At 42.1% G+C, this 26,360-nt stretch overlaps 1 protein-coding gene across 2 annotated transcripts in view; it reads right to left on the bottom strand.

Moving 5' to 3' along the window:
• Window positions 1-25,437, bottom strand: part of ACTN2 (actinin alpha 2) — a 53,437-nt gene extending 28,000 nt beyond the window's left edge. The window contains exons 1-8 of one of the 2 annotated variants that reach the window (XM_083496820.1): window positions 22,284-25,437; window positions 14,612-14,726; window positions 12,654-12,773; window positions 11,415-11,501; window positions 9,540-9,627; window positions 7,667-7,745; window positions 4,333-4,414; window positions 1,410-1,495 (exon numbers count right to left, since the gene is read on the bottom strand). In XM_083496820.1, coding sequence (XP_083352946.1) covers window positions 1,410-1,495; window positions 4,333-4,414; window positions 7,667-7,745; window positions 9,540-9,627; window positions 11,415-11,501; window positions 12,654-12,773; window positions 14,612-14,726; window positions 22,284-22,412 — 786 coding nt within the window. In that variant the 5' untranslated portion in view covers window positions 22,413-25,437. Of the gene's footprint in view, window positions 1-1,409; window positions 3,065-3,592; window positions 4,415-7,666; window positions 7,746-9,539; window positions 9,628-11,414; window positions 11,502-12,653; window positions 12,774-14,611; window positions 14,727-22,283 lie in introns of both variants that reach the window. The other variant, XM_083496821.1, reaches the window with a different exon arrangement.
• Between the last annotated feature and the right edge of the window lie 923 nt (window positions 25,438-26,360).

Here is a 26,360-nt window from a genome sequence, read left to right as displayed (position 1 = left end):
AGCATCAATCTGGCAACCTCAGTCCATACTGATTTCAATAGTGCAGTATCCTTTAAACCCAAGTGGTCTCTTAATCAGTTTTTCAAAATGTTTATGTTCAGGGAATTCATTTCCTGTCTAAATTGCCTGCCAATTAACTGTTGTACATATGCCAGGGAACCGCTGCACATTTCAGAGGATTCTGGACGTCAGTCACTGCCATAGCTACAGGGTTTTTTGCCCTGGGTGAAGCCTCCAGAGGGAGGCTATTGAGGCTCCCAGCCTGTGTGTGTGGTTGTACGCAAATGTGTGTAGGGGTGGTGCCAAACTGGGTCTTTGACACAGGTAAAATTCACCCCTGCAGTCGGTTCACACAAGGTGCTGGACACAAGCTTGCTGGGCTTCCAAGAACACCTTGTAGCATACCAAACACTCCCTTATCGCTACACATTTGTGAGACATTTTGCAGCAAGGGGCAAACAGGCTTTCAGGGAAGCATGTTTGCCATCACAGCTTTTATCATTTAAGAAGCCCTGGTAAGCTTCGAAAGGGACCCCAAGGTTTCCTGGAACATAGTAGTGGCTGTTGTCCATTGGGCCTGGTGGGGTGGAACAGAGAGAAGCCAGCAGTAGGTAGAGCCGATGAGAGGCAGAGCCAATGAATTCTAGTTTTTGTCTCCATCCTCATCCCTGCCGAGTTGTACACAGGCAGTGCTTTTTTCCTGGGGGTATGCAGACCCCTAAACATTTTGTGAATCTAAGTTTGGCCTCTTTGAGGGGCAGTATTTCAACATGAGGAGGAAAATGACAGTACCCCTAAACCTTTTTTAAAGAAAAAAAGCACTGTACACAGGTAAGGCTGAGAAGGAAGACGCTGACAGGCAGTGTCATTCTCTGGACTGGTTGTAAAAAAGAAGGCAGGCAGGTGGGAGATGTCAGAGAGGAAATGGAGGATGATGAGGCAGAGCCCCATCTGCTCTTATGGAGCAGGTTTGACCACAGTTTGAAAAATACTGCCATACAAAACATCTGTATGGAGCCTGACCCTCTCGTAAGACCCTATTAGAGCAGGTGGAATAATATTTTGTTCACTTCCCTGAAAACTATCATTTTAGGTCAGATAATGTTGCTTCTCGTTATGAAGGGCTGTGGTGAGGAAATGAAGCCTTTCTAAAATGGATTGAATGCTCAGTGCAGTTATATTTATTTACGTAATAGGAACTAAAGATTGCTGCAGTGCCTGTAATGCCAATAGGATCAAAAGCAGATTCTGATTAAAACACACAGACCGAGCACGCTCACTTAACATATATTTGTCCATGTTAATCAAAGAACAAAGAAACTGCAGGGCAAATGATAAACCCAATGGGAACCTGAAACACACAGAGCAACATTCAGAACTGCAGTCCGAAGGGGACAGATGATGAATACCTGCTCTGCTCCAGCAAAAGCATGGTAGAAACAGGAAACATAAGTCATGATAGCTCTCTCATCAGGCTTGGGGGTGTTCACAATATCTGCAAGGGAAGAAGAAACAAAACAAACACAAGGAGTGGAAAACTGCTGCCATTCTGCTTTGCTTTCTGTACGCAAGGCAGGTGCTGGTCTGCCAGGCTTCAACAAGCTGAAATTAATCATCTGCTATGTTAATACATGCCGGCTGGAAAGGCAAAATATTGAAACTCAAACTGAGATCCTGGGGCACAGAGGGGACTTGGAACAATTCCACTGCTTTTATGAATAATGTTTGCAAGGAAACATAATCACTGTTCACTGGAGCAATCCCTGATTCAAGGCAAGCTATCTTTACCTATACAGTAAGATGGCTTAAATGAGTCATGTTGGCATGAGTGAACCATCATGCATGAGGTTCAAATGAAGCTCATCTCGAAATGTGTATGTGTAACTTTCCATCTGACAAAGGTCTTCCCTGAAAAAGGCTGTGCTTAATATCTTCACAGTGTTGTGTAATTTTTAAAAACGAGATAGCACATTTTGAAATGCTCTCTTAGCAACACTTGTATTGTTCTTTTTCTTTTATTATAAAATCATCTTCCTGGAATACATATCCAAATGTCAATGCTATTATGTTTTATTACCGCATCATGGAGGTTTCTCAGTATTGAGACAACTACAAATAGCAATTAAAATGTAGGGTTTTTTATATATAGGAGATCTATACTATATACTATGAAACTAAACAGAACATGCTGTTGCATTTTTAAGGAAGCACTGAAAACTACTGGTGCATGTTCTCCAGAAGAAAATTCAATCCTCTAAAATGTTCCCAAAATAGTCATATAAGATCAGACTGGGAGGAAAGCTACAAAATATCATGGAAAGTAAAGAGCAAAAATTAAGCTCAGAACTTTACCTTCTGAGCACCAGCAAATACACGGTAATAAGAGGAAGCATAAATCATAAAAACTATTGAATTGGATCTGGCAGCTTGAAGCTGCTATTTAAATCAAGCAACTTGGAGCTGCTATTTAAATTTCTTACAATTTCCCAGAACAATTCCCTATGGTGGGGGAGCATTGTGGGAAATGAAAATGGTGGCTCCCAGATCCAGCTGCCTAATGCGGGACTTCAGAGCAGGATCCAATACAGTAGTCAGTCATGTCAGGCTGTTGTGTTGCCAACAGCGGAAGAGACTGAAGGACAAAGTTCAGAATGACTGCTCCCCACATCAAAGGGGGGGGGCACCTTTTGCGTGGTCACGTGCAGCCCCCCGGGTCCCAGTGCAGCTCCCGGTAGTACGGGCTGGCTTCGTCCCCTCCGCAGCTCCCCAGGCTGGTTACCTGAAGGTCTCCACCTACCTCAGCCAATCGCCCAATCCTGCCTGGCTAGGCGTTGCCAAGGGATTGGCCAGGTAGGGGGAGGGACCGCCCTGCCCACACAACAGAAGGTGAATCCTACCTGCGAAGCATCAATTGGCTCCAGAGCTTATCCCACCCTGCCCTCCCTCAGTTAGGCCTTCTTTTGCAGCTTAACCTCTTCTTCACAGGTACGCAGGCGCTGCTACGTCATGGTCGCTGTTGAAGGGCCGGAAAGGAATTTTCCTGCATTGGCAGGTTTTGCCTTTCCTGTAGCACAGTGTTTCCCAAACTTTTTTGGGCAACGGCACACCTGTCTACTGAAAAAAAATCTCGCGGCACACCACCATTAAAGCCCCGCCCCGTGACGTCAGCGCGCAGCGTCACGCCGGGAGGGACGCACGAAAGTGAAAGTTTTTTCCCTCCCCCCTCAGTCCCTCGCTCGGAATTCAGCTCGTTTGGGGCATCGCTCCGGCTGCTCCCTCTCCCGCCGCGCAGGAGCGATGCCTCTCTCTGGCTCTCCCTCCGCGCAGGCTGAGGGAGGGAGGGAGGTGCGCGTGTGACCCGTCTCTGCTGGGAGACCAAACCCAGCGAGGCAGAGTCGCGCGGAGGCGCCCAGGCAGCGCTGCCGGCTGCGAGGAGGAGCGCCAGGCAGCAGCAGGAGGCGCGGCCTCTCCTCGCCGCCGCCGCCCCGCCTCTCGCCGCCCGACTCGCCCGCCTCCCTCCAGGCATCTCGCGGCACACCAGCCGATGTCTCACGGCACACTCGTGTGCCGCGGAACACCGGTTGGGAAACACTGCTGTAGCAAAACGTCACAACTTTGGCAGTTTCAGGCCTTGGGCGGAATCCTTTAGTCTACCTTCCCTAAATGGGTGGGAAGGGGTGTGAAGTGGTGACCCACGCCCCACTTGCGGAGGTGATCCCAGGGTTCTCCATTCAAGGGGTCTTGAGGGGAGGCATTGACCATACGCCAAAAGGTTGTCATTGCTCTCCCCTGTGACAGTCATGGCAGTCTCTTTGCTTGAACATATGTTCTCCAGAGCCAGCCCAACCCCCACACATTCTGGATAACCCTGATGCCCCCCAGATCCCTGGCTGGGGACTGGGAAGGATAAACACCCAAACACTTGCCTGAGCCAAGGTCTCCCTACATCTGCAACTTAATAAAGTTGTGGCCAATTTTAAACCAATAGCACATTATTAAAGTTGTGGTCAGTTTTAATCCCATAGTACATTGTCTTGAGTCATTATTCCACTTGGGAGTCAACTGGGGTTGGGGGGAGTCCGCCTGTCCATGCAAATGCCTGGCTCAGGACTTCCCAAACTATGTGCTGAGGCAAACCACTCATAGCCTGTGATGTGGATATTAGTTAAATCAAAATATATTTTGCATATGCCAGTATATATAGGACCTGAAAACTGAAGTACTGTTTCATAGACAACTACCGGTATGTGAAAAGCTATCCTTTTGAATTCATGTACGGAAACAAAAGATGTTGAAAGGTTCACTGCTTCTTAAAAGGATGTTAGCTCCCACCTTCTGCGTCCAACATCTTTGGGATATCCAAATGCTTTTCAGCAACTTCCATGGCAAGATTTATATTCCGCAGTGGGTCATCCTGCATGAAAGAAGAGCACAAATTATAATTAATCATGAATAAATCTATGAAGCATTATACAATCAGAACCAAAGGACAGGATATTTGAGATTGTTGGGGGTTTTTTACTGAAAGGTAGCAAATAAGTTTTTTAAAGTTGCCACAAACTTCCAACTGTAGTTTCAAAGCAAATCCTACATAAATATCAACAGCCTGCCACTTTTTTTTACTCACAAGAAAGTGACACATGGTTCAATGGAACTTAATCCAAAACAAGTTCATCGCAGGATTGAAACTCTAGCATTTCTAGGGAACTATTTCAAATTACTGATGATGATTTTGCAGTTATCATTTGATATAATAAAGGCACCATGAGATTTACTTACCACGTGAGCAGATTTATGGTCAGACAAATGCCAGAAGCCATCACACAGAGGCATATTCACCATAAATATTCAACTTATTACTACGGCACAGAAAAATCATCATGTGATGACCATACCATATTTAAATCAGACCTCATAGAACAGCAATGGAAATCGCCATAGGAGGTACAGAATATAAAATAAACTGACCACATTGATTATAGTCCAATTCCTAGACTATTCAAATTTGATTTAGTGCCACTGAATTCAGTGGGATTAAATCAACTTAAATCCTATGGCTGCAATCCTATGCACACATTTTGCTTTAATGGTCGTATGGTTTACTGTTTCAAACCAAACCAGTTCAAAACCATTTTGAGGGTCCCTTTTGATGAAAAGGTTGTGTGTGTGTGTGTGTGTGCGCGCGCGCGTACGCGCATATACATTTATATTCATATTCATTCATTCATACCATTGAAGTCAATGTGATTTACTTCTGAATAAACATGTATAGAATTGCACAGTATTCAGTTTAACTGGGCTTTGAATTGGATTGTTATTCAGAGCTTTGCTTGTTAAAGTCACAACGACCCATTCACACATCACATTAGACCATAGTTTAAAACAAATAAGGTAAGCCAAGAACAAACTTTGGTTACTCTTTGAGATTTGTTTGGCAAAAACAAACCACAAGCCTTGGTTCAGGTGGCACAACAACACAGACTCTAGCTTGTTTTATTCATGGCGCAGAAGGAGCAAAGGAACTTCTGAGCAGCGTGCACAAGCACACAGCTTGTTCAAATTCACCCACAGTTTTAAACTATGGTTCAGTGTAATGTGTGAATCAGGCCAGTGTTTCCAACATAGATTATTCAAAGCTGCAGATCTCCTGCAGAGATACACAGTTAAAGTGTCGTAAGGAAAACCGGCCATGCCAACCGGTGTTGAAGAATTTTAATGGCAAGGCTATTATTCCTGGTGCAACACAAAAGCCAGGAAAGGCATGCAGGAAGTAAAACCACACAACACACTCAAAAAGGACACAACAAAACGTTTGTCAAGAGATTCAAAAAACAAAAGAGGAAAACAGAAGGAAAGCATCTGTTGTGTTCAACGCATGGTTAATATGTTAACCACCCTGGGTTCTTCGGATAAAGGGTGGTATATAGATTGATTGATTGATTGATTGATTGATTGAATGAATAAATAAATAAATAAATAAGTTGTTATTGATCATCAGAGGTGATATGTCCCACTTCACTGCTGGAGTCAAAATGGGAAGTGCTGCCCCACCCTGCCGCTGCTGCCACCGCCACCAACACTGCCATACCTTTCACTGCCGCTTCTGCACTACCACCTCCGGCATCAGTACTGATTTTAGGTAAGATCTCGCCAATTTTCCAAAGCCAGCAGAGGGCAGTGGCCTCACCTGCCTAACAGCTGGGCCGGCCCTGTTGATTACTGCAGCTCCTTACAAAGTAACTGTCATGTGCTCTCAGGTAGCTTTAAACATGTTTCACACACACAGTCCAGCAAATATTCAGCTGTGATACAAGCCCCACTGAAATCAGTGGGACTTTAAGAGGGTGGAGAGAGAGTTTGCACTGGGCTTTCCTGTGAAAAGAGTGGTATAAACTGGCAGATGCCTCCAAATGGTGGTATATTTTCGTGGCATACTTCGGCTCCCATCATGGCGCACATTTGGGAATCACTGGTGTAATGAGACTATATATACGTAAGCAGCTTGAAACGCAGCAAGGTTCCCTCATCCTGCCCTGCATTTCAAGTCACACTTGCTGTATACACCTGAGGGAGGAGCAGACGTCTTCATCCGAAGCACATTACCTGATTTTATTTCCCATGCCTGCAACCCTTCCCCACAAAAAACTATTCAAAGAAGTTGTCATTGTGCATGCACAATGGTTGTCTGAACTGTACAAACCTCATCTTAACTACAACTTGCATTTTCAAAACGGATGGAAGTTAGTTTGAAAGAAAACGATAAAACAGCAGTATTTCTTTAAAAACTACAGGATGCATATGGATTGTGGCTGACGTAATGTGTACAGTGGTACCTCTAGTTACGAACTTAATTCGTTCCGGAGGTCCGATCTTAACCTGAAACTGTTCTTAACTAGAGGCGTGCTTTTGCTAATGGGGCGTCGTGCTGCCGCCGGCACATGATTTCTGTTCTCATCCGGGGGCAAAGTTCTCAACTTGAGGTAACTCTTCCAGGTTAGCGGAGTTTGTAACCTGAAGCATTTGTAACCTGAGGCATTTGTAACTCGAGGTACCACTGTATTCGGCTTTCAACACCAGCAGTGGGAACACATTGGGGCTGGAGTAAATGGTGTACACAGCCTAACTTAGGATCATGTATTGCCTCATCTATATTTGTTGGGCCCTGGGACGTGGGTGGCACTGTAGGTAAAAGCCTCAGCGCCTAGGGCTTGCCGATCAAAAGGTCGGCGGTTCGAATCCCCGCAGCGGGGTGCGCACCCGTTGTTCGGTTCCAGCGCCTGCCAACCTAGCAGTTCGAAAGCACTCCCGGGTGCAAGTAGATAAATAGGGACCGCTTACTAGCAGGAAGGTAAACGGCGTTTCCATGTGCGGCTCTGGCTCGCCAGAGCAGCGATGTCACGCTGGCCACGTGACCCGGAAGTGTCTCCGGACAGCGCTGGCCCCCGGCCTCTTGAGTGAGATGGGCGCACAATCCTAGAGTCTGTCAAGACTGGCCCGTACGGGCAGGGGTACCTTTACCTTTATATTTGTTGGGCAGGAGCCAGGAAGGAAAGCCACTTCGTATTACTAAACATACCCCAGTTTACCATTAAGGAGACATGCTTAGCATGCAGGAAGTGAGCCAAATCACTGCAAATCACCATGCTCTTTCACTCAGATGGATGACCTTAGATAGCTTGGAGTAGTCAATAAGATCAGGTCGATGTCTATGGATAAGCGCACAGAGGGCAAGGCCGTCTTTCCAGCTTTACAACAAGCAACCAAAAATAAAATGAATAGATGTTAATGAAATAATGACAACTGATCCTAGCAGCTCAAGGTCTGAAAACATACAGAAGCTACACAATGTACCCAGTAATTATGTCATCGTCAAATTTGCTACAATTCCAACGCTTGCTGTGTTTTGTTTTGCAAAACCTCATTTAATGCTCAAAAGCACATTGAGAAGATCAAAGCATGAATTTGTGAATCTGGTAATCAAATGGGGTTTATTCTGCTTTTGGCACATAGTGAAAATGCCCAAATATTTTGAATGACATTTCACATCTACTTTGGGACTCTGGGATGTATCAGACTAAGTTATACTCAGAGCAGACCCATTGTAATTAATAGATATGACTAACTTAGGTCCATTCATTTCAATGGGTAGAGTAGAACTTAGTTAGATACACTCCATTGATTTTAATGGGTCTACTCGAAATATGACTTAGTACAACCTCATGTTATAGAAGACCAGTTTCCTAAACAGTGGCCACTTCTGTGTAGGAAGGAACCTAGATAAATTGCATGCATTACGAATGATGAATGGATATCTGTTTAACTTTGGCAAGAAGCTCTAATTGGTAGTAGTAAGACACTTGGCTGAATGGACTGTTGCTTTTACCCTGCAATTTGTCTGTCTTTAGATGTATGTGGTACTCTTAAGGTGGCTCAGAAAACTATACCAATGCTAAAAGATTAAACCAGCAATAAGAGAACAGAATACTGACACTTCTTCTTGGTATGTACCAGTAACTTGAAGAACTGGAGTGAATCGTGTATACAAGCATTCATTGCTTTTGAAACACAATACAGTGTTTAAAATCAACACTGAAAACTATTCATTACAACTGTCTGTAAAAACCTAACAAAAAATGCTAGATATTTGATAAAATGAAAATATTTTCAGTCACCTGAAATCCACTTTGTAAATAGTTTGTTATCCATAATGCATATGTTTTCTGCTCTGTTAATGGTCTATTACTAGCAATGCAGACTTTTCAGTCCCTTGAATCTTAATTTGCTCTCTCTAGATCCAGAATTCTGCTGCATTTCCATTCTATCTCATCAAGAGTTCTGTGATGTTTGAAAACTTGCATACTCAACCTAATTAAATAACCTACTGTATTAAAGTACAACAAAAAAATCTAAGTTGCCTATCCTATGGACATTTACCAGGGAGAAAACCTCACTGAACCCACTAGGTCTTGCTTCTGGGTAAACATACATAGGATTGTACTGTTACACAGCAAGCACTGGAGGGGGGGGATCATTAATTGTTCCATAAATGCTCCCATTTTATCCTGTTTATGCTATGGTACCTCTGCAACTGTAATGAGCCTCTGCAGCGAATCTTAGTTCCAGTGTTTATGGGAGCGTTGCCGTGAAGTTCATGCTGGCAATGCTAATTAATTTACGAGAATCCACATACTGTATATTCATTTCATGCAGACTGGGGCCATGATAAGAAAGAAATATGCAGAGAGCCTTGGGGTTGATTCTTACATTGCAAGAGCAGTGCGGCTGCCAGCTCCCTTTGGCTCCGCCCTATGTTACAATATGGAGTGCTGGCATGTGAGTGAACACATAGTTGGCCCCTCCCAACAATGGTCTTGCTGTCTTAATGGCCAGAGTAATGTGGGAAGCATGGAGAGGAATAACAATCATGCCACCCAAGCAAGTTAAGAACCAGCCCTTTCATCAAGCTGGAAGGGCCAAGGGATGCTCTCCATTCCATCGTTGAAATGGATGGCATAACTCAGGCACAAAATGGCTGTTACCTCAGATGGAAGTTCTGAATGTTCACATTTCTATACGGTGCTGTTTTCCTCTGGCACCACAGCAGTAGTCCTTCTTTGGCAGATGTCTCTGGAAAGGAGATGTATGAGGGAGGTAATGCAGCTTCGGGTCAAGATCACTTTATGGTGGTTTTTAAGTGAGTTGTGTTGAAACTGTTTAGAAGCCTCTCCAAGACTGGGAATCTTGTGCTTAGAAGTCCCCTTCTGACCTTGCCATTCCATGCAGGAAGGTCAGGGTGGGGTGGAGCCAGAACATTCACAGATATGGACTTGCACTCTTAAATCACCCCTGCATGAGTTGTTTGAACACAGAATAACACCTGACTGTTTTGTGTTTGATATAACTGAATCTCTGTTTCAAAACATTGTGGTGTATTTCTATGAATGGGGGGGATGACTGAGAGATTCTGATCACGTAAATTCAGGGAGACTTCCCTCATCATGTAAGTATCCATGACTTATTCTTCTAATATTTATATTTGTCTTCATTAGCTCAGCACAGGTTTCTAGGGCTGAATATATACTGGATGCACAGACATCCCCCTTCTATGCTGCTTTGGGAATGATATTTTAGTGGAACTGTGACTTTAAGCACCAAACCGTCAAGCCTCTAGGTTTGTGCCTTCTAATATTTACTGATCAATGTTCTCTCTTGGAAACCTGCAAAAGCATAATTCATATTCAGAGAGGATAGATCAGAAATGCTTGATAGATTTCTTTTCCACTGTATGGTTTAATTGCTACAGTACAATCAAGGTAAAATAAATTTGTCAAGAATAATTATTCTCTAAATCAACAAATGAGGTGGAGGAAACAGTTAATTTGTTACATATTGTACTGCATAATGAAGGACATCTGCTTGCTCAAGCAAACAATGCATAGCTGGAAATGAATCTACAGCTGCCCGAGTTCTTCATTTAAATATTTTATAGGTTGTTCTTTTTTATATATATAAAAAACACTTGTTGCTAAGAGGCAAAAATAAATCTTTAAAATGTAATAGAGTCTGCAACAGAAATCGTTTAAGAAATAACTTTCTAATTTCAACACCTAATGCTTACATATCCTATTTTTTCCAAACAATTGACAGATTTAAATTGTTTAATTTGATCAAAACACGTACTTGCAAGGCTCGACAGCCCAACAGCAAGTGCTTTTCTGTTTCAGTGAATGTAAATCTCAACCAAATGCAAAAGGTTTCTTAGGATTTTATCAGTGTCCCTTCTGAACATTCCTTTTCATGTGCACCTGATGCTTCCTATTATGCTTACAAGATGGCTGGTCATCCATTAGGAAATAGAAAGCCCATTCCAGGCATTGTCAAACTATCTGACTGGCTGAGCTACATACCAAATTCTTATGTTTCAGAGGTGCCTTAGAACTGTTAATGCTTCTAATTTGTCTGAATGGAGATTTTAATCTACCTACCTACCTACCTACCTATCTATCTATAGCTATCATCTATCTATATCATTTATTTTTATACTGCCCTTCATTTATCGATCTCAGGGCAGTTCACAACATAAAAATGTTTGTAGGTATAGAAACCTCTAATTTTTGTACAGCTGGAATGTAGTCAGCTGTAGAAAGGTATGAGAAAATGTATCTATTTCTTTTGAAGTGAAACTGTTCCAGGAGGGTTGTATCACACAAGTCTTCTTAATGTTTTTGAATGGGTGGTGATATTGAATATAAAGAGAACACAGATCTGAGGCTTCAGAGTAGTTAGTTCCCTTACCCTTCCCATCAATAAACAGTTGCCATTTAAGTTCACATTTTTTAAAAAATATATCCTCTGTCTGTTTCTTATGAGAGCTTCCCCTTGCCACAGGGCAGTACTGTGGAGCATAGTCTTACCTTCTACTGAAATATCTTGAATTGCAAAACGAAGGATGATTGTCCAGATCATGCCCAGGGTCATTTTCACATTGCCATCTACAATTTCTGGTGTGAAACAGAATTGAAATTTTAAGCGATATGCTGTGATCAAAGAGTACATGCCTGCTATGATTTAAGTTTTGTGATTTTATTCATTCAGTACGTGTTTATTTCCCAGCAGTTGCTTCCAAATTGTTCCTTCTGAAGATGTCTTAAACCAGTCTCACCTAACATGTTATTAAAGGACACAGCAGCAAAGAATTGCTTTTGATAGTTCCGTAGTCTTGTTCACTCCTTGAAATGCCCATAATTCATTTTTATTAAGGCTGTTGTCTCACAACTTTCACAGAATTCTGCAAATAGCTATACCTAAGGTATAGAAACTAATCATAACTGTATTGAATGTACTGAACATGAATAGGAACTGAACATCCAAAGATGTTGTTAATAAAAGAAACAAATTTGGAACACACAAATGCACGCACGCGCGCACACACACACAGTATTGGTCCTGATTTCCTAGTTGAGTTTATATGGCGGTTCCATATAAACCTTTATTTCCACCTTCATTGCTCTTTCCCATCCACAGCAGACAATCTCCCCTTTAGGTTTGTTTCCCAATTTTTATTAAAATTGTTGAACTGATTCATGTTCCCTAAATGACCAAACTCCAAGACAATGAATGAAACATGGTTCCAGGCTTGTTTAAAAATACTACAACCAATCCCAAATTTATTCACAGAGTGTTCTATGCAGCTGCCTGTTGTTTAAACCAGAGCTCTTTGCCTATGTATGAAACATTAATAAGCGCACAACTGAACCGTGTTCTGATGGCCCAGTTCACAAAATGCCTCACAGGTAAAGTCCTTGTTGTTACATGATCTGCATCACATTTAAAGCTAACTTAAGCCCAAACTCTGTGTTTTCCTACATTTTTCTTTCCAACATCTAGTTTTATGCAGCTGATCACAGAGAGGAAATTATAACTAGTGCAGAGGCTATGCTGTGAGTTTTCTTTTAGGTGAAACGTATTAAATTCACAACCGTGGCTGATAAGGTGTAAAATAGTCAGTCTGACATGGAGTGGTGACAGTTTGAGAGAAGACAGAAATGAATGTTCCAAAATGCCCTTTGCCATAGACTGAATCAAACCAGCTCTCAGAACTGTAATACATCATGGCTGAAAGCCAAGTCATGTTGTTGCTATCTTCTACATACCTTCTGCACCAATCGAGACAAGTTTGACACCTTTGCTAGCTATAAAATCCAGGGCTTTGTTGACATTTGCAATTTTATGGAAACGCATCTTTCCTCTGTCTGGCTTTGGAAGTCTTTCTCCTGCAGGGAAGCAAATCAGATATATTTATTGACATTGACATGTGGCTCCAGGCACAGGCTAGCGACTAGACTGGTGAAGGGAGCATGCTGTCGCTGTAAACTATCTAAAACCATACACCAACCCGCATTACAGGTCTGTCTTATCTCCCGAGCCCATTCTCCCCTCCCTAAAGGCAAGTATAAAAGCGACTCAGTTTGGAGATTTTTTTTGTGTAGGAGCAAAAATCCCCAGGCCAAATTGTTTTATCTGTCCAAAATATGTCAAATAAACTGTGTGCTCCCTTTTCAGCTTATTTTTTTGTTAGCACTTCAGCGTTTGGGAGTGTTTTACTATTAATAATAAAGCACTGAAGTCCTAATTCACAGCTCATCCTATCATTGTGCTCTAAGGATCCAGAAGGGCATCAAGCCCATCCTGGCTACACCATTCTAAGGAATAAGAACAGAGCTATGCTGGATCATGCCCAAGCCCCATCGAGTTCAGCATTCTGTTCCCATGGTAGCCAACCAGATGGCTATTTGAAGCCCACAAGCCAAGGCTCACTGGCAACTGATATTCACAGTTATATTGCCTCTGTCCTGTAGGTTAGATATACCCAAAACGCGTAGTAACCTTTGATAGCCTTATTCTCCATTAATTTATCCTGCCCCCTTTTAAAAATCCAGGTATGCAGCTTTTAAAGCCATTTTTTGTCTTGTAATTTTTGTCATTACATGAAATGGTTCAATAAAAAGTGGGCCAACTCTCTCCACACACACAATAGACATATGCAAATAAACAAAACAAAGTTAAAAAATAGGAACAAAACTCAACAGCGTCTTTAGTTTAAATTACTCTTTCAGTTCATAGTATCAGTATAGTATCAGACAGACCCTTTAAAAAATGTATTCTTCTCCAGCCAAGTAATATGTACAAAAATGCATATACTAATGTACAGCAAGCACAAAACACATATATTGGTGAAAATAACATAAAAATGCATGACATTAGGGAAAGTTGCTTTGTGTCACAACTCATAGGCTAACTGCCTATTGAAATCAGAGACGTAGAGAGCTTCTTCCATTTACTTTATTTAAATTAACAGAATACACAGAGAGACCATGAATTATGCTCCCCACATCCTCAAGATGTGGCTCATAGTACCTGCTCTACCCACCCCCTTGTGGTACTTCCTAGCTTCCAACCCCCTCCTTGCTGCCTACAGTAGCAGGCAATGGAATCTTTCTGTCTCTGTTCAGCCTTCTGCTCTAAGGTGCAAAGGAATCACTTGATCCTCAGAGAAGGAGGCGGTTCTACCAGGTTTTCAAGTGACGTAGTGTCCACTGGCTGCTGTACTGTTTCTCCCATTTCTGAGTCCTGTCTCTGTTCAGGTCTAGAGCATCTGCTAGCTTCCTCCTGCTCCTCATCCTCCATTATTTCCCAGCTCTTTGCTTCTTCTTCTAGAGCGTGTCCTGTTCGCCACCACCAACAACTTGGGTCCATACTATCATCATCTTCCTCCTGCCTGGAAGTGTCTTGGGGTGGAAGTCTCCACCAATGCTCCTCATCTGCCCAGTCCTGACACTTTGCTAAAATGTGTGTCTTAAGCAAAAGTGCATTAAGCAATGGGCATATGGTGAGAAATTCACAGTAAAATACTGGTGAATTTTCATGACAACTTTTAAAAACACACATGCACATGCCACAAACTGATGTGAAAATGTGAAGAACTGAATTTAATACTGGAAAAAATGAGAAACTGGGAGAAACTAAAAGGAATAGATTCACCTGCCTCTTAAAGCGATGGCGAAATACGTTTTGACAAGACACATATCATTTGCTGCCTTCTAAAACTAACCTGAAATGACCTCCAAGAGCAACATCAGTTTAAGGCCATTCCTGAAATCCTCTTCAATGTTCTCGATCTGTGTGCCTGCTTTCCGTAGGTGGGAATTGCACCATGCTGTAAATGTCTGCAATCACAGATTAAGTATGTTAGGAAAAGATGGTAAACAGCTATTAACAGGAAATCTTAGAGCCTTCGATAATTTTTTTAAGGAAACTTAGTTTCAAAGCAATAATACAGCTTAAGTGAAGATACTGACATTCCAGAATGTTTAGCTTTGCTGTTGACAAATGCATGAAATATATGTCTTGTGTATTTATCAATAGCAAGGCCATTTATGGTATTTTACCATTCTTATGTACATAATAAACATCACATCACACATTATGCTGTGTGTCTCCACTGGATACCTTGTATTGCCCTCATAGCACACATATGAAATCAACACACATTATCTGCCTCACCTGTTGCAGTACATCCTATAGATTACATGTGGTGTACACACTAGTGGCACAACAATCCTATAAATGTCTAGTTGGAATTAAGTCCCATGGATTTCGTTGGGGCTTACAGCAAAGAAAGCATGTATAGAATTGCACCCTAAATTTGTGACATGTGAAGTGGCCTTAAAGTGGGCCAACAGAGGCCTGGTGATGTGGTGAGATGCTTATAACGGGCAGGGTCTCCTTCCACTGAGAGACCTCCAAAACCACAACATGGTGGAACAGAAGTGGTTTGCATGGTGGGGCAGCTTCCTGGGAGGTGGGTCACTATTGCTTACCAGGAGGGACAGTGGCAGGGGCAATGCAGAGCAAGCCAATTCTGTGATGGGAGTTTGAAAAGAGTAGGCTATCAAGTGATAATTTCAGTCACCTAGTACCATAAGAATTAGTGCTGCTATTAAAAGCAGGGCAGACCCCAAATATTGTGCACGTATTAGCAAAAATGACGTACACAAATTTATTACATTTGGAGAAATTGCCTGGCAGGGATGTGTAATTAGGGGGGAAACACACTAAAATGCTGAGGAGTTTTCATGAGGACTTAAATAAAAATCTGGAAACATGGGAAATGAAATTCGTAAAAGGCCCAACAAGCCAAATGTGCAGAACTGAGGAAATTCCATTGCTTTTTGTGCTATGTAGTCCTCTTTCTTGAGCCTTTCATAGAATCATAGAGTTGTAGAGTTGTAAGGGATCACAAGAGTCATCTAGTTCAACCCCCTGCGATGCAGGAATCTTTTGTCCAACGTGGGGCTCAAACCCACAACCCTGAGATTAAGACCTTCATACTCTACCAACTGAGCTATCCCTTTATTCTGTTTCCATGTGCTGGGACTGGGAGCATGAGCTGCTGTCTCTGACTAATCTATTCTATTAATAGTCATTGCACAACTATTCAAAATATGCTCAGGTCTTAGCGATCAAGCTGTGGCCAATATCTAGCACTATGCCCTGCACATTTTTAATCCTTTAGGATTTGAAAAGGTATTGCATTAATTAGACAGAACAAATGCCCCTCCCTCACTGCTCAACACATAGAAGCAGAGCAGGGTATCAGATGGAAGTGAAACACCAGGTGGAACTTGGAAGTCCATGTAGCAACCATGCTGCAAGCAAATACAAGGAAAACTCAATTTTTGCACATAGTCTCACGAAGATCCCCCCATTCAAGCTAAACGCACCTGAGCACATCTTTAAAAGTGTTGTACCAACAGAAGGCACAGGAAAAGCCAAAGTGTTATGTACTGAGTTGAATAGGATCCAAACTGCAGTAGTCTGATTGGTCCTAGAACAATAGGATCCAAAATGCAGCAGTCTGATTGGTCCTAGAACAATAGGATTCAGAATGCAGCAGTCTGATTGGTCCTAGAACAATGCAGCAGTATGATTGGTTGGCAGGAACCACCCAATCATGCTGCAGATAGAAGTGAATCCACAACCTGATTGGCCTACAGGAGAATTCCAGAATTAGCCAATCATGTGCAGCCCATTGTGTAAATAATGTATATAAGCAGATACTTTGAGGGGACTTTCATTCTTCCTCCTCACCACTATGAGCTGAATAAAGAGCATGAAATCACTTTGCGACTCTGAGTATATTTCACAAAGCCTTTCTAGGATATCAGGATATACCACAACAGTTTTAAGTTTCTTTTCTTTTTTCAGTCTAAGGGCCACATTCCCTTGTGAGAAACCTTTCAGGGGCCACATGCATGCCAGAACAAAAGGTACAGCTCTTACGTTCTAGAGTAAGATACAATGCAGTCATACAAATGTCAGAGCTGTCCAAAGGCATACACATCTCTCCAATCGGGCAAGAAAAATGCATTATCATAGGATATATTCCACCAAGGAGGGGGGGACACCCCAAGAGGGTTTGGAGCAGGGCCAGAAAGGAGTGTGGCTTCATGAGGGGATGTGGCCTATCAAATACCCTGAGGGCCAGATAAAGAAGATTGCAGGGCCACATTCAGCCCTGGGCCTGAGGTCTCACACCTTTGACTTGGGGGCTAAGATCCCCTCTTTTTCACCACCAAACAATGAGTATGGGTTATGACCCTCCAATGCAAGCCAGCACAACCAGTAACACAGCCCAAATAACCAAGTGTTATTCCTCCCAGGGGCTTGTCAAGCCATCTCTTTTAGCACCCAGGCAGCAAAAGAAGAGGCTTATCTAGCCCCTAGCAGGCAACAACACATGGCCTGGATCACAAGTTGTGCAGGGCTGTTCTGTTAGAAACATATTGTCTGGTCTAATACTGACTTTTTTTTAACAGGTTCAATTGTAAAGGAAAATTGCCAGCAAAATACAAACAATCCACAGAGAAGGAAAGTAAAACGAAATACAATATTGACTTGACATATCAGGAATGGTTTGCTTATTCTGTTGTTGTTTTTTCCATACTACAGAATCCACAGGTGTGATGCTTTATTAGAATTTAGAGAGCAAAAATAAAAGAAAAAACTTGATTCCTTTTCATATCTGCAAACAGACTACTTGAATACAGATGAGGACACTTTATCATTCACACAGAATCTAGTAACGTTTGTGCCCAATTTCTACTTTCTATTTTTAATCTGTCACAAAGATTCCACCCTTCATTCAGCACCATGAACTTCCTGGTTTGTTTTTTTAGTGTCTTGGTTTTGCTGTCTGTTTTGGGGTGTATGTAGGTGTTTTGCTTGTGGCTTGGGGGTTCTAAGCATTGTCACTTTTCCTTCTGTGAAATGAGTACAGTGGTACCTCTAGTTAAGAACTTAATTCGTTCTGGAGGTCCATTCTTAACCTGAAACTGTTCTTAACCTGAGGTACCACTTTAACTAATGGGGCCTCCCACCACTGCTGCCACGCGATTTCTGTTCTCATCCTGAGGTAAAGTTATTAGCCCGAGGTACTACTTCCGGGTTAGCGGAGTCTGAAACCTGAAGCATTTGTAACCCAAAGCATTTGTAACTTGAGGTACCACTGTATTTTGAGATACCCACACCACTCTTTTAGATTTCCGAATGTGTTTGAAGGCCTAAAAAAGTATGGGACCCCTGCACTAGAAAGCAGTCTGTGGCTCCATTTATCAAAAAAAGTGGTCCAAACATGTAAACTCTCAGTGTGTTTGCAAACTATTAATAGACTATTCTATACATTCCCAATGCTCAGAAGCCATAGCACTGCAAGCACAACTGGAATTCCCTGGAAAAGGATCAGATTCAGGCAGCTGCTGCTGACAGAAGCTTTGCAGAAGGGATAGTGATCTTGTAACCAAGGGGACCCGGCCTAAACCCTTCCTGGTGGATGTACCAGGGGCAAGTGTGCCTGCTTGAAAAGAGAACTGCTTAAAAAAGAGGATGAAAAACTACCGCTCAGTTGCAAATACACCCTTTGGGCAGACTTCTTCTTGCACACTAGAACTTCCCCTTCCTCTCCTTCCCCTGGCAGCCTCTTCTGCTCACTAAATCTACTCTGGACCAGATTCTGCAGGTGGTTGGAAGCCGCAGGGAGGAGGCAGAGGAGGCCTGTTGTGCAAACAAAAGTTCAACCCACTCACATACAGGCACTATTGGATTTCACCCATATAAATTAGTACATGCAATATTGTGCAAATCTGCATCCTTTGCAAAAAATAAAATAAAATTGCAATGTCTAAGTGGCCACACTAGCATCTTTAGTGCAGACAATGCAGCTGAATGCACATTTGGAACTGTGTTGATTTGCACTTGCGGTTCCCAGTAAACATATTCTAACATATGATAAGGTGGTGGTGTGAATCAACCCTATGGATGAATTCAAATAAATCACTATATCAAAGAGTGGCTGAATCTAACTTTAATTGATCTGATTTTCATTAACTTGTTTTATACATCAAACAATGACTTTCATATACAGGGACGGTTTTATTAAATCTGCCATCATTCTTAACTTTAGTTTCTTTCTGTTTCCCACCTACTCCCCTGACACCCTATGCAGCACCCTGCATGTGCAAACCACATTTATAGAAAACTTTGAAACCGAGAATTCCCCAGCACAGGGTCTAAATTATTGCAGACCATGAGACCCTATGAGATGGAGTTATAATTAGGCGTCACGTCCATTGTAATCCTAAGGACGTCATCATGTGTAACCAGCAACTGTTGACAGATCTCATACCATGCATATCCTGAAATGGCAAGTCTGGAGAGTGCAGCCCACAATAGAAACAATGGCATTTATTTTTGTCCTGTTCCAAGATTGTCTCATAGAACATGCATGCTAGCCAACTGCCAGGCTTGCTTGAAGATCACCGTTCAATATTATATTACTCGTTTGAACAAAGCTCAACAACCAGGCAGCTACAGTCTTCTCGTTGTATATACGGACATCAGGAATGTACTTTGTGGAGCTTATTTTAGCACTATGGAGAAGAGTCTGACACCCTCAGAACTTTTCAAATCCATCAATCCTACTGAGAGAGGATGTTGTTCAGACTGATCTCCAAGCCATGGAAAAAAGAATGCCTTCTATCAGATACTATTTATAGACATGTGCATCCATTTAACATTTGTTTCAAAGGTTCAGGACAATGGAAAGTAATAATGGTTGCAATCTGCTAACACTACTGCTGCACAGCCTCCATTCACATCTGTGGGACTTGCCAAGATAGGGCTGCCATATTTCAAAAATCAGGACAGAAAAGTTGTTGAGGTGTTTTGTTTTTTTTGCAAAATCACAAAGAAATTGGGCATTTCTAAGCTCTTTTTTTTTTTTAAGGAAAATCAGCAAAAATGACACTGCTGACATCAGTTACTTTACGTCCGAATTTTCCCAGACATTTAACTGATTTCTCCCAGGACACTGCTTTCGGATACAGTATTCCATGTATGTCCAGGATATTCCAGACGTATGGCAAACATAGAATATGTTCCCTTGAAATTAATGGGTGGCTTCTTCAACTGCATCCTGAAATACTGTCTAATTATTAGTGTTAATACCACAATGTTTTCACGAAACATTAGGATTATAAAAGCAAATGACATGTTCCCTTGGGCCAATAGCATCTTTTCAGGCTATTGAAATTCTTTTGGATCACGCAAGTAGGTTGTGTGTGTGTGTGTGTGTGTGTGTGTGTGTGTGTGTGTTTTAAAAAATCCATGCTTGGTTTTCAGAAAATCAAAATAATAAATAAGTGTAAATTATTCTGCTGGGAATCCAGGTAGATAAGGCTGCAATCCTAAGAAAATCAGCCATGCTTTACACTACTGAAACAAATGGGAAATTTATTTAGGCATGATAAACTTTATTGTGGGCCAATAAATGTTTGTATTCAAAGTCTGAAGCAAAAGTTACAAAAAAACTTGTCATTTGTTCTCTTTTATGGGGCCACACAACCTTCAGTTTCAGGTGAGAAGACCATTTGTTTGAGAAGTTTTATTGCTGCAAATCAACTGTATAATCAGAACCAACCCTTGATTAGTCCAGATTATAATAATTTCTCATTCCTATAAGAGGGAACCAATAGATTTCACAACAAATTTGTCACACTGCTTTTGAAAATATTTTATATCCTATCAGCTTGCTAGCCTTATACAACTTAAGATATTTTTAGTATCTGACTGGAAGCATGTAAATTCAAAGATTGTGTCTTGAAAGATCAATGGGGCAGGTAGGACCCTGACTTTGGAATGCCCTCCCTAAAGACATAGGCCTAGTGCTAGCTGAACCATCCTTTTAGCATCAGGTTAAGACACTTTTATTTACTCATTAATTTTAATGTGTATAGTTCCTGCATCTGCCTAGTTCTTTTTTAAAAAAAAAATTATTTTCCTTTCTCTGACGGTGGTTGCCTTTTGCTAGCGTTTCACTTCATTTTGTATTACCTTTGAATCAATTTATTATCTATATTGTTGTTTTGATGAAGGAAGAAGGGCTGTAGAGAAACATTTAAAAGAAAAAATCTGGCTCAAATTAAATTAAAAACAAACAAACAAAAACCCCACTTCATCAGCCTTCCCTAACTTGGCGCTCTCCAAATGTTTCGGGCTACAACTCCCATCAGGTGATAATGGGAGACGTAGTCCAAAGTATTTGAAGGGTGCCAGGTTGGGAATGCCTGTAGAGTGGTACCTCGGGTTACAGACGCTTCAGGTTACAGACGCTTCAGGTTACAGATTCTGCTAACCCAGAAATAGTACCTCAGGTTAAGAACTTTGCTTCAGGATGAGAACAGAAATCGTGCAGTGGCGGCGCAGTGGGAGTGGGAGGCCCCATTAGCTAAAGTGGTACCTCAGGTTAAGAACAGTTTCAGGTTAAGAACAGACCTCCAGAACGAATTAAGTTCTTAACCCGAGGTACCCCTGTACTACTTTTTACATTAAATATTTAATTATGTTTAATAAGTCGCTTTTGTTCTATTTGGTTGGGATCCAACTCATGAGTTTCATCAGTGGAAGCCTGATTCTGCTTGTACAATAGAACTTCCCCCCTTTTCTCCTCCTGTGTCCCCCTGAAACTGGCTTGGGGACAGGGAGGGACACGAACCCCTCCCCAAACAGCACACACGCAGGGGGGAATCATTCCATCAGGCAAGCCAAAATGCTTGGCCTGGTGGAACTATCACTTTAGCGTGACATTGAATTCCTCCCTTTATTTCATTTCATTTAAACAATGCTACAGTAGGCATTCTCAAGTTTGTGATTTTGCTGTTATCGTCACCAATTGTAGCTTCCCTCCCACAGCAAATTATTCTCCAGGCACCATCCACAGTGCCAATCCTAAGCACCCCTTCCTCACGGCTGCCATTTAAAACAACACAATGGAATAGAATCATATAATCAAAGTGTAGAGTTGGAAGGGACTACAAGGATCATCTAGTCCAACCCCCTGCAAACCAGGAATATTTTGCCCAACATGGGGCTCAAACCCACAACCCTGAGATTAAGAGTTTCATGCTCTACCAATTGAGCTATCCCTCATCACCCATTGAACAAAACATGCACAAAAGTGTACAGGCTCCTTGAACAAGTGAAGATGAAACTTCACCCGTTTGGTATCTCTGGGGACCAGTTTACATTTCTCAGTTTAACCTACCTCACAGGGTTGTTGTGAGTATATAATTGGGAAAGGGAAGAGTCATGTACACCACCCTTAGTTCCTTGGAAGAAAGATGGGATATACTGTAAATCCAGTGAATAAGTAAAGAATATTTCCTGACCTTTCTTTGCTGTTTCTCCCATGCGGGGTCCAGGAGCAAGTCCCTGTCCCATTCTTCCTCTTGGTTCATATACTCGTCCTCTTCATACTCATAGTTGTAATGTATGCTAGTGTCTATGTGGGTTGTCATGTTGTTTTAAGAATCAGGTGGCTTTTCACACCTGCAGAGGTTTCTTGGCTCTTAATAAGAAGTTCTCAGAAATAAATTGATCTGGCAGGCAGGCAGGCAGGCAGGCAATTCTGTCTTCTTTTATTTTCTTTCTTCTGCAGGAAAGTCTTGCTGGTGTGTGAGAGAGGGAAGTTTTCAGGTTGCAGGTTAAGAGCTTGCCTTCACTTTCTTCCTGTCTTTCTTTCTGCCCCTGGACTGCTGCTGTGATTCTCCGAAAGGAAGCCTGGCTCGTGCCGAAGGCTGATTCCGATTCTGCCTCTTATCCCCTTGCCTTGTCACGTGTCTCTGCACTGCCTCCCACATCCATCCCCCTCCCCTCTTTTCCCAAGTCCCTCCTTAGATGCTTGCAAGCCGGATTTTAACAGGCTGAACAATCCCACCCCACCCCCGCCTTAAAAAGTGGATAAAATAGACGTGTGTATTTTCAGTCTTAGAAAAAGGACGATAGGCCTGCCATGCCCTATTGTCCTTTTTCTAAGGATCTTCAGGAGAGAGAGTTGCAAGAGGAGAGAGGATGCTTTAGAGATAAAGTCTCTGAACCTCTGGGTTTCTCCACACAAGAGCGCTGGATTTAGGAAGGCAGTTCCCCTTGGATTCTACCTTCTAGCTCACACACCTCAACTCTGGCCTTTGTCTTTCTAACAGACAGTTGAGAGAGGGGTGCCACCCATTTGCTTTCTAGCACAGAACCACTTCCTTAGTTACCTTAATGACTCATACATAGGCTGTTACAAAGAAACTTGCCTGGCTATTCCCATCAACTGCCCACCCCCCAAACTCACAGCAATACAGATGCTAAGTATCAGGAAAAGGCTTAGTTGGAAAATATGGGAAGTTCAAAAAACAACACACCTCTACAATGAAATTAGATTGGTCCATAATTAGTAATGTATTTTGAAATGTTAATTTCTACATAGAAAAGCTTGGAAATAAACATGTGATTTGTACCAAAAAAACACACCAAAAAACACATGGGGGAATTATTCACAGGTGACCAACACCCTAAATTGTAAACATACTCTTTGAAATAATCATTTTTATTTCAATGGAGCTAATTTTCATGCAAGCACATTTAGCATTGCTGCCTTATTCTGGCAGTCTTATTAAATTTTTAAAAGGTTACCCCAAAATGATCTGTGAATCAATCTTTCTCCCTGTCTGTTAAGGCACTAGAACTGAAGAAACACCATCCAGGCTTACAATGTAATACACACGGTGACAGGTGGAAAACTACAAATAGTGCTGGCATAAGGTTGGAAAAAATGGTGCGACACATCCAGGATTTTAAAAATGGTTCTACAAAGGGAATGCAAGGGGAGGGAGTGTGGAGCAGAGAGGGAGAGAAAGGGAGGGCAGGACGGGGTTTAGAATAACCTATTACAAGCTTTCAGACAGTCATGTGTACTCAGCTGCATTTCTGTTTCACATTAGCTCGTGAAATTTCCAGAATAATAAGCAAAGGGCAAAAAAACTGGATTTCTAGTGCCAGTCTGAAGTCTGGAATATATACAGTAGTTAGTAAAATATCCCCCCCCCCCACCCTGCAGTGCTTTCACTATTTTGAAATATGTGCCACACTCTTCAACACTGCTTTAGACTCAATCTCTACAGTACAAATTTAGCAGACTGGCTGGTTGCTGACTCCATCACATTGACATCCCTACTGAACCCATCCTGCCCAAGGCTGCCCAACCCCACCTAGACTTCACACTACCTGTTCCAAAAAATGCTGTGCCCTTACCTAGCATCTTTATCAGAAGCACCAGCTGGCCACAAAAGGGTTCTCGCCCTCAGCCCTGGTATCCTTGTCCAGAAGAGGGGTTGGCTCAAGACAGCAGCCAGGAATCTTGAAGCCAACCATGATGCTGACATGAATCACAATCTGCTTCAGTATTTTAAGTTCCTGTGTGTTTTAACGTATTGTAATTGTAGTTATTGCCTTATTTTACAGTTTTATCTTTTTGTAAAGTGATGACTATAATTTTCATGAAATTGTAAGTAATTAAATAAATGTCCCCCTACCCCTAGGAAAACAAGCTGGTTAGGCCTCATCTTGATCTAAAACAAGGGTGAGGAACTTTTATCTTTCCCCCATCCTGACAGACCTGCTTTGAGAGGTCGGCAGAACCATCCAAGCAGAACTGAACGATCTGCACTTTAGCTGGACTTAGATGTCCCTCAGGGTCCCTTCCCACTCTATAATTCTGTGATTCTATTAGTTCCAGCCTGCTTTCTGCAGTCACATCTCTACCTGCCCCACAGCTTACAATAAATAAGTTGTCAGGTGTGTGTGGTTCGGGGAAACAGCTCCACAGGCCAGATGAGGAGGTGTGGTGTGCCAAGTTTGGCCCAAGGACTATAGGTTCCCAACCCCTGATCTAGTGAGTCCAATCAGGCCCTAGTCAGTCTGAGAAGTTGATGCCAGTAAATTACACCACCGTTTGACCATGTGGCCAAAACTGGAATCAATTTGTTGGCTTTGTTTATAGCAATCTCTCATTTAAATACAGTACATTCAAATAATTTATGCAGGATAGTATCCCAAAGGTTGCTCACTGAGGACTGTATTCAGCTAAATAATGGTGCCAAGTGAGAAGACTTCTACTTACCCAATGGGACTTTCTCCCCTCCTTGAGTCATCCCCAGATCTGCTTCAGAGGATGGGGGAATCCCTAGAGCATATTTAAGGGACACAGGCCAGGAGGAGAGTGGCAGGATGTTTTACTGTGCAAGGAGAAAATGGAACTTTGCACTATGTTGAATTCTACCCTGAAGCATTTTCAGGGCTTACTTTCCAATGCAGCCCCACATGTGCTCGAAGGAGGGACCTTTGAGGACTGTGAACCCCTCTGAAGTAATATTCACTGTATCACTGGGATGCAGCTAGAAGGGGAAATCTGTGGAGGTAGAAAACAGATCAGACCCACAGGCGCCCAGATCCGCCAGCGGGAGAATTTAGCAGAGTTAAAAACACTTTCAGCATTAACTAGTGTGGCATCTGAATATGGACTGCATTTTTAATCAAGGCATATATTGGCTTATATCTTGATCAGGTTCCTAAATTAAAGAGAGAGTTTAAAGATTTTCAAAAGCTTCATGCCAGGCAAGAAGGCCAGCTGTTTAAAGGACACAGGCAATGTTTTTCCTCCTAGACAAGGGCCCCCCCCTTTGATTGATAGCAGAAAACAATTCTCAAAGTCGTAAAAGCTGGAATTACAGGCTGAAGACCAAGGTTACACAGACCCTACATAATTAAGAGTTTGGTAAACAGTAAAATAAAACCATGTGCCTTAAACTTGAGCCTAAGGTCAAAAGGCCAAGAGCACATGGAAAACAAACCGGCTGGAGAAGGGGGGAAGTGTGAACAGGGGAAGAGGCTTTTTTTCCTATTTTATTTTGAGGCTGTAAACTGTTCCTTCCTTGTTACTTTTAGGAAGTTTATCCTTCTAAAAAGCTATCTATGATAATGTATGAAATATCCTGGCTTAAATGTAATTATGCAAAGGATCTAGAAAGAAAGAAATGTTAAATTCTTATTTCATAGAGTCATATTGCTGTAGGAGACCAGGGGGGCAGATGAGCCTAGCCCCCTGTCAGACAAGAGACGCCAATCGAGCACTTATGACAAATGGCTGTCAGACCTTTGTTTAAAGACCTCCAAAAGGAGATATTTCATTGATGATGCATGAGAATATGAACCCAAGGTCTCTGACATCTGTTCAAGATAAAAATTTAAAATTATTAACCATCTGTTTTGGAGGGCAAGGAAGGCAAGAGGTGAGCTGGTAATTAAGATTCCTTGTTGAGACACATGTAAGATATATTACTACTTATTTGTCATTTATAGATGTAACAATATATAGCTCTTTGTGTTCCATATAAGGACAGGAGAATATGGGTGTATCTTTT

This window comes from Podarcis liolepis (genome assembly GCF_965112155.1).
Source record: "Podarcis liolepis genome assembly, chromosome: 3".
NCBI classification, from domain to species: domain Eukaryota; kingdom Metazoa; phylum Chordata; class Lepidosauria; order Squamata; family Lacertidae; genus Podarcis; species Podarcis liolepis.
The sequence above is the reverse complement of the archived record's forward strand: the minus strand, read 5'-3'. Positions and strand labels throughout refer to the sequence as shown.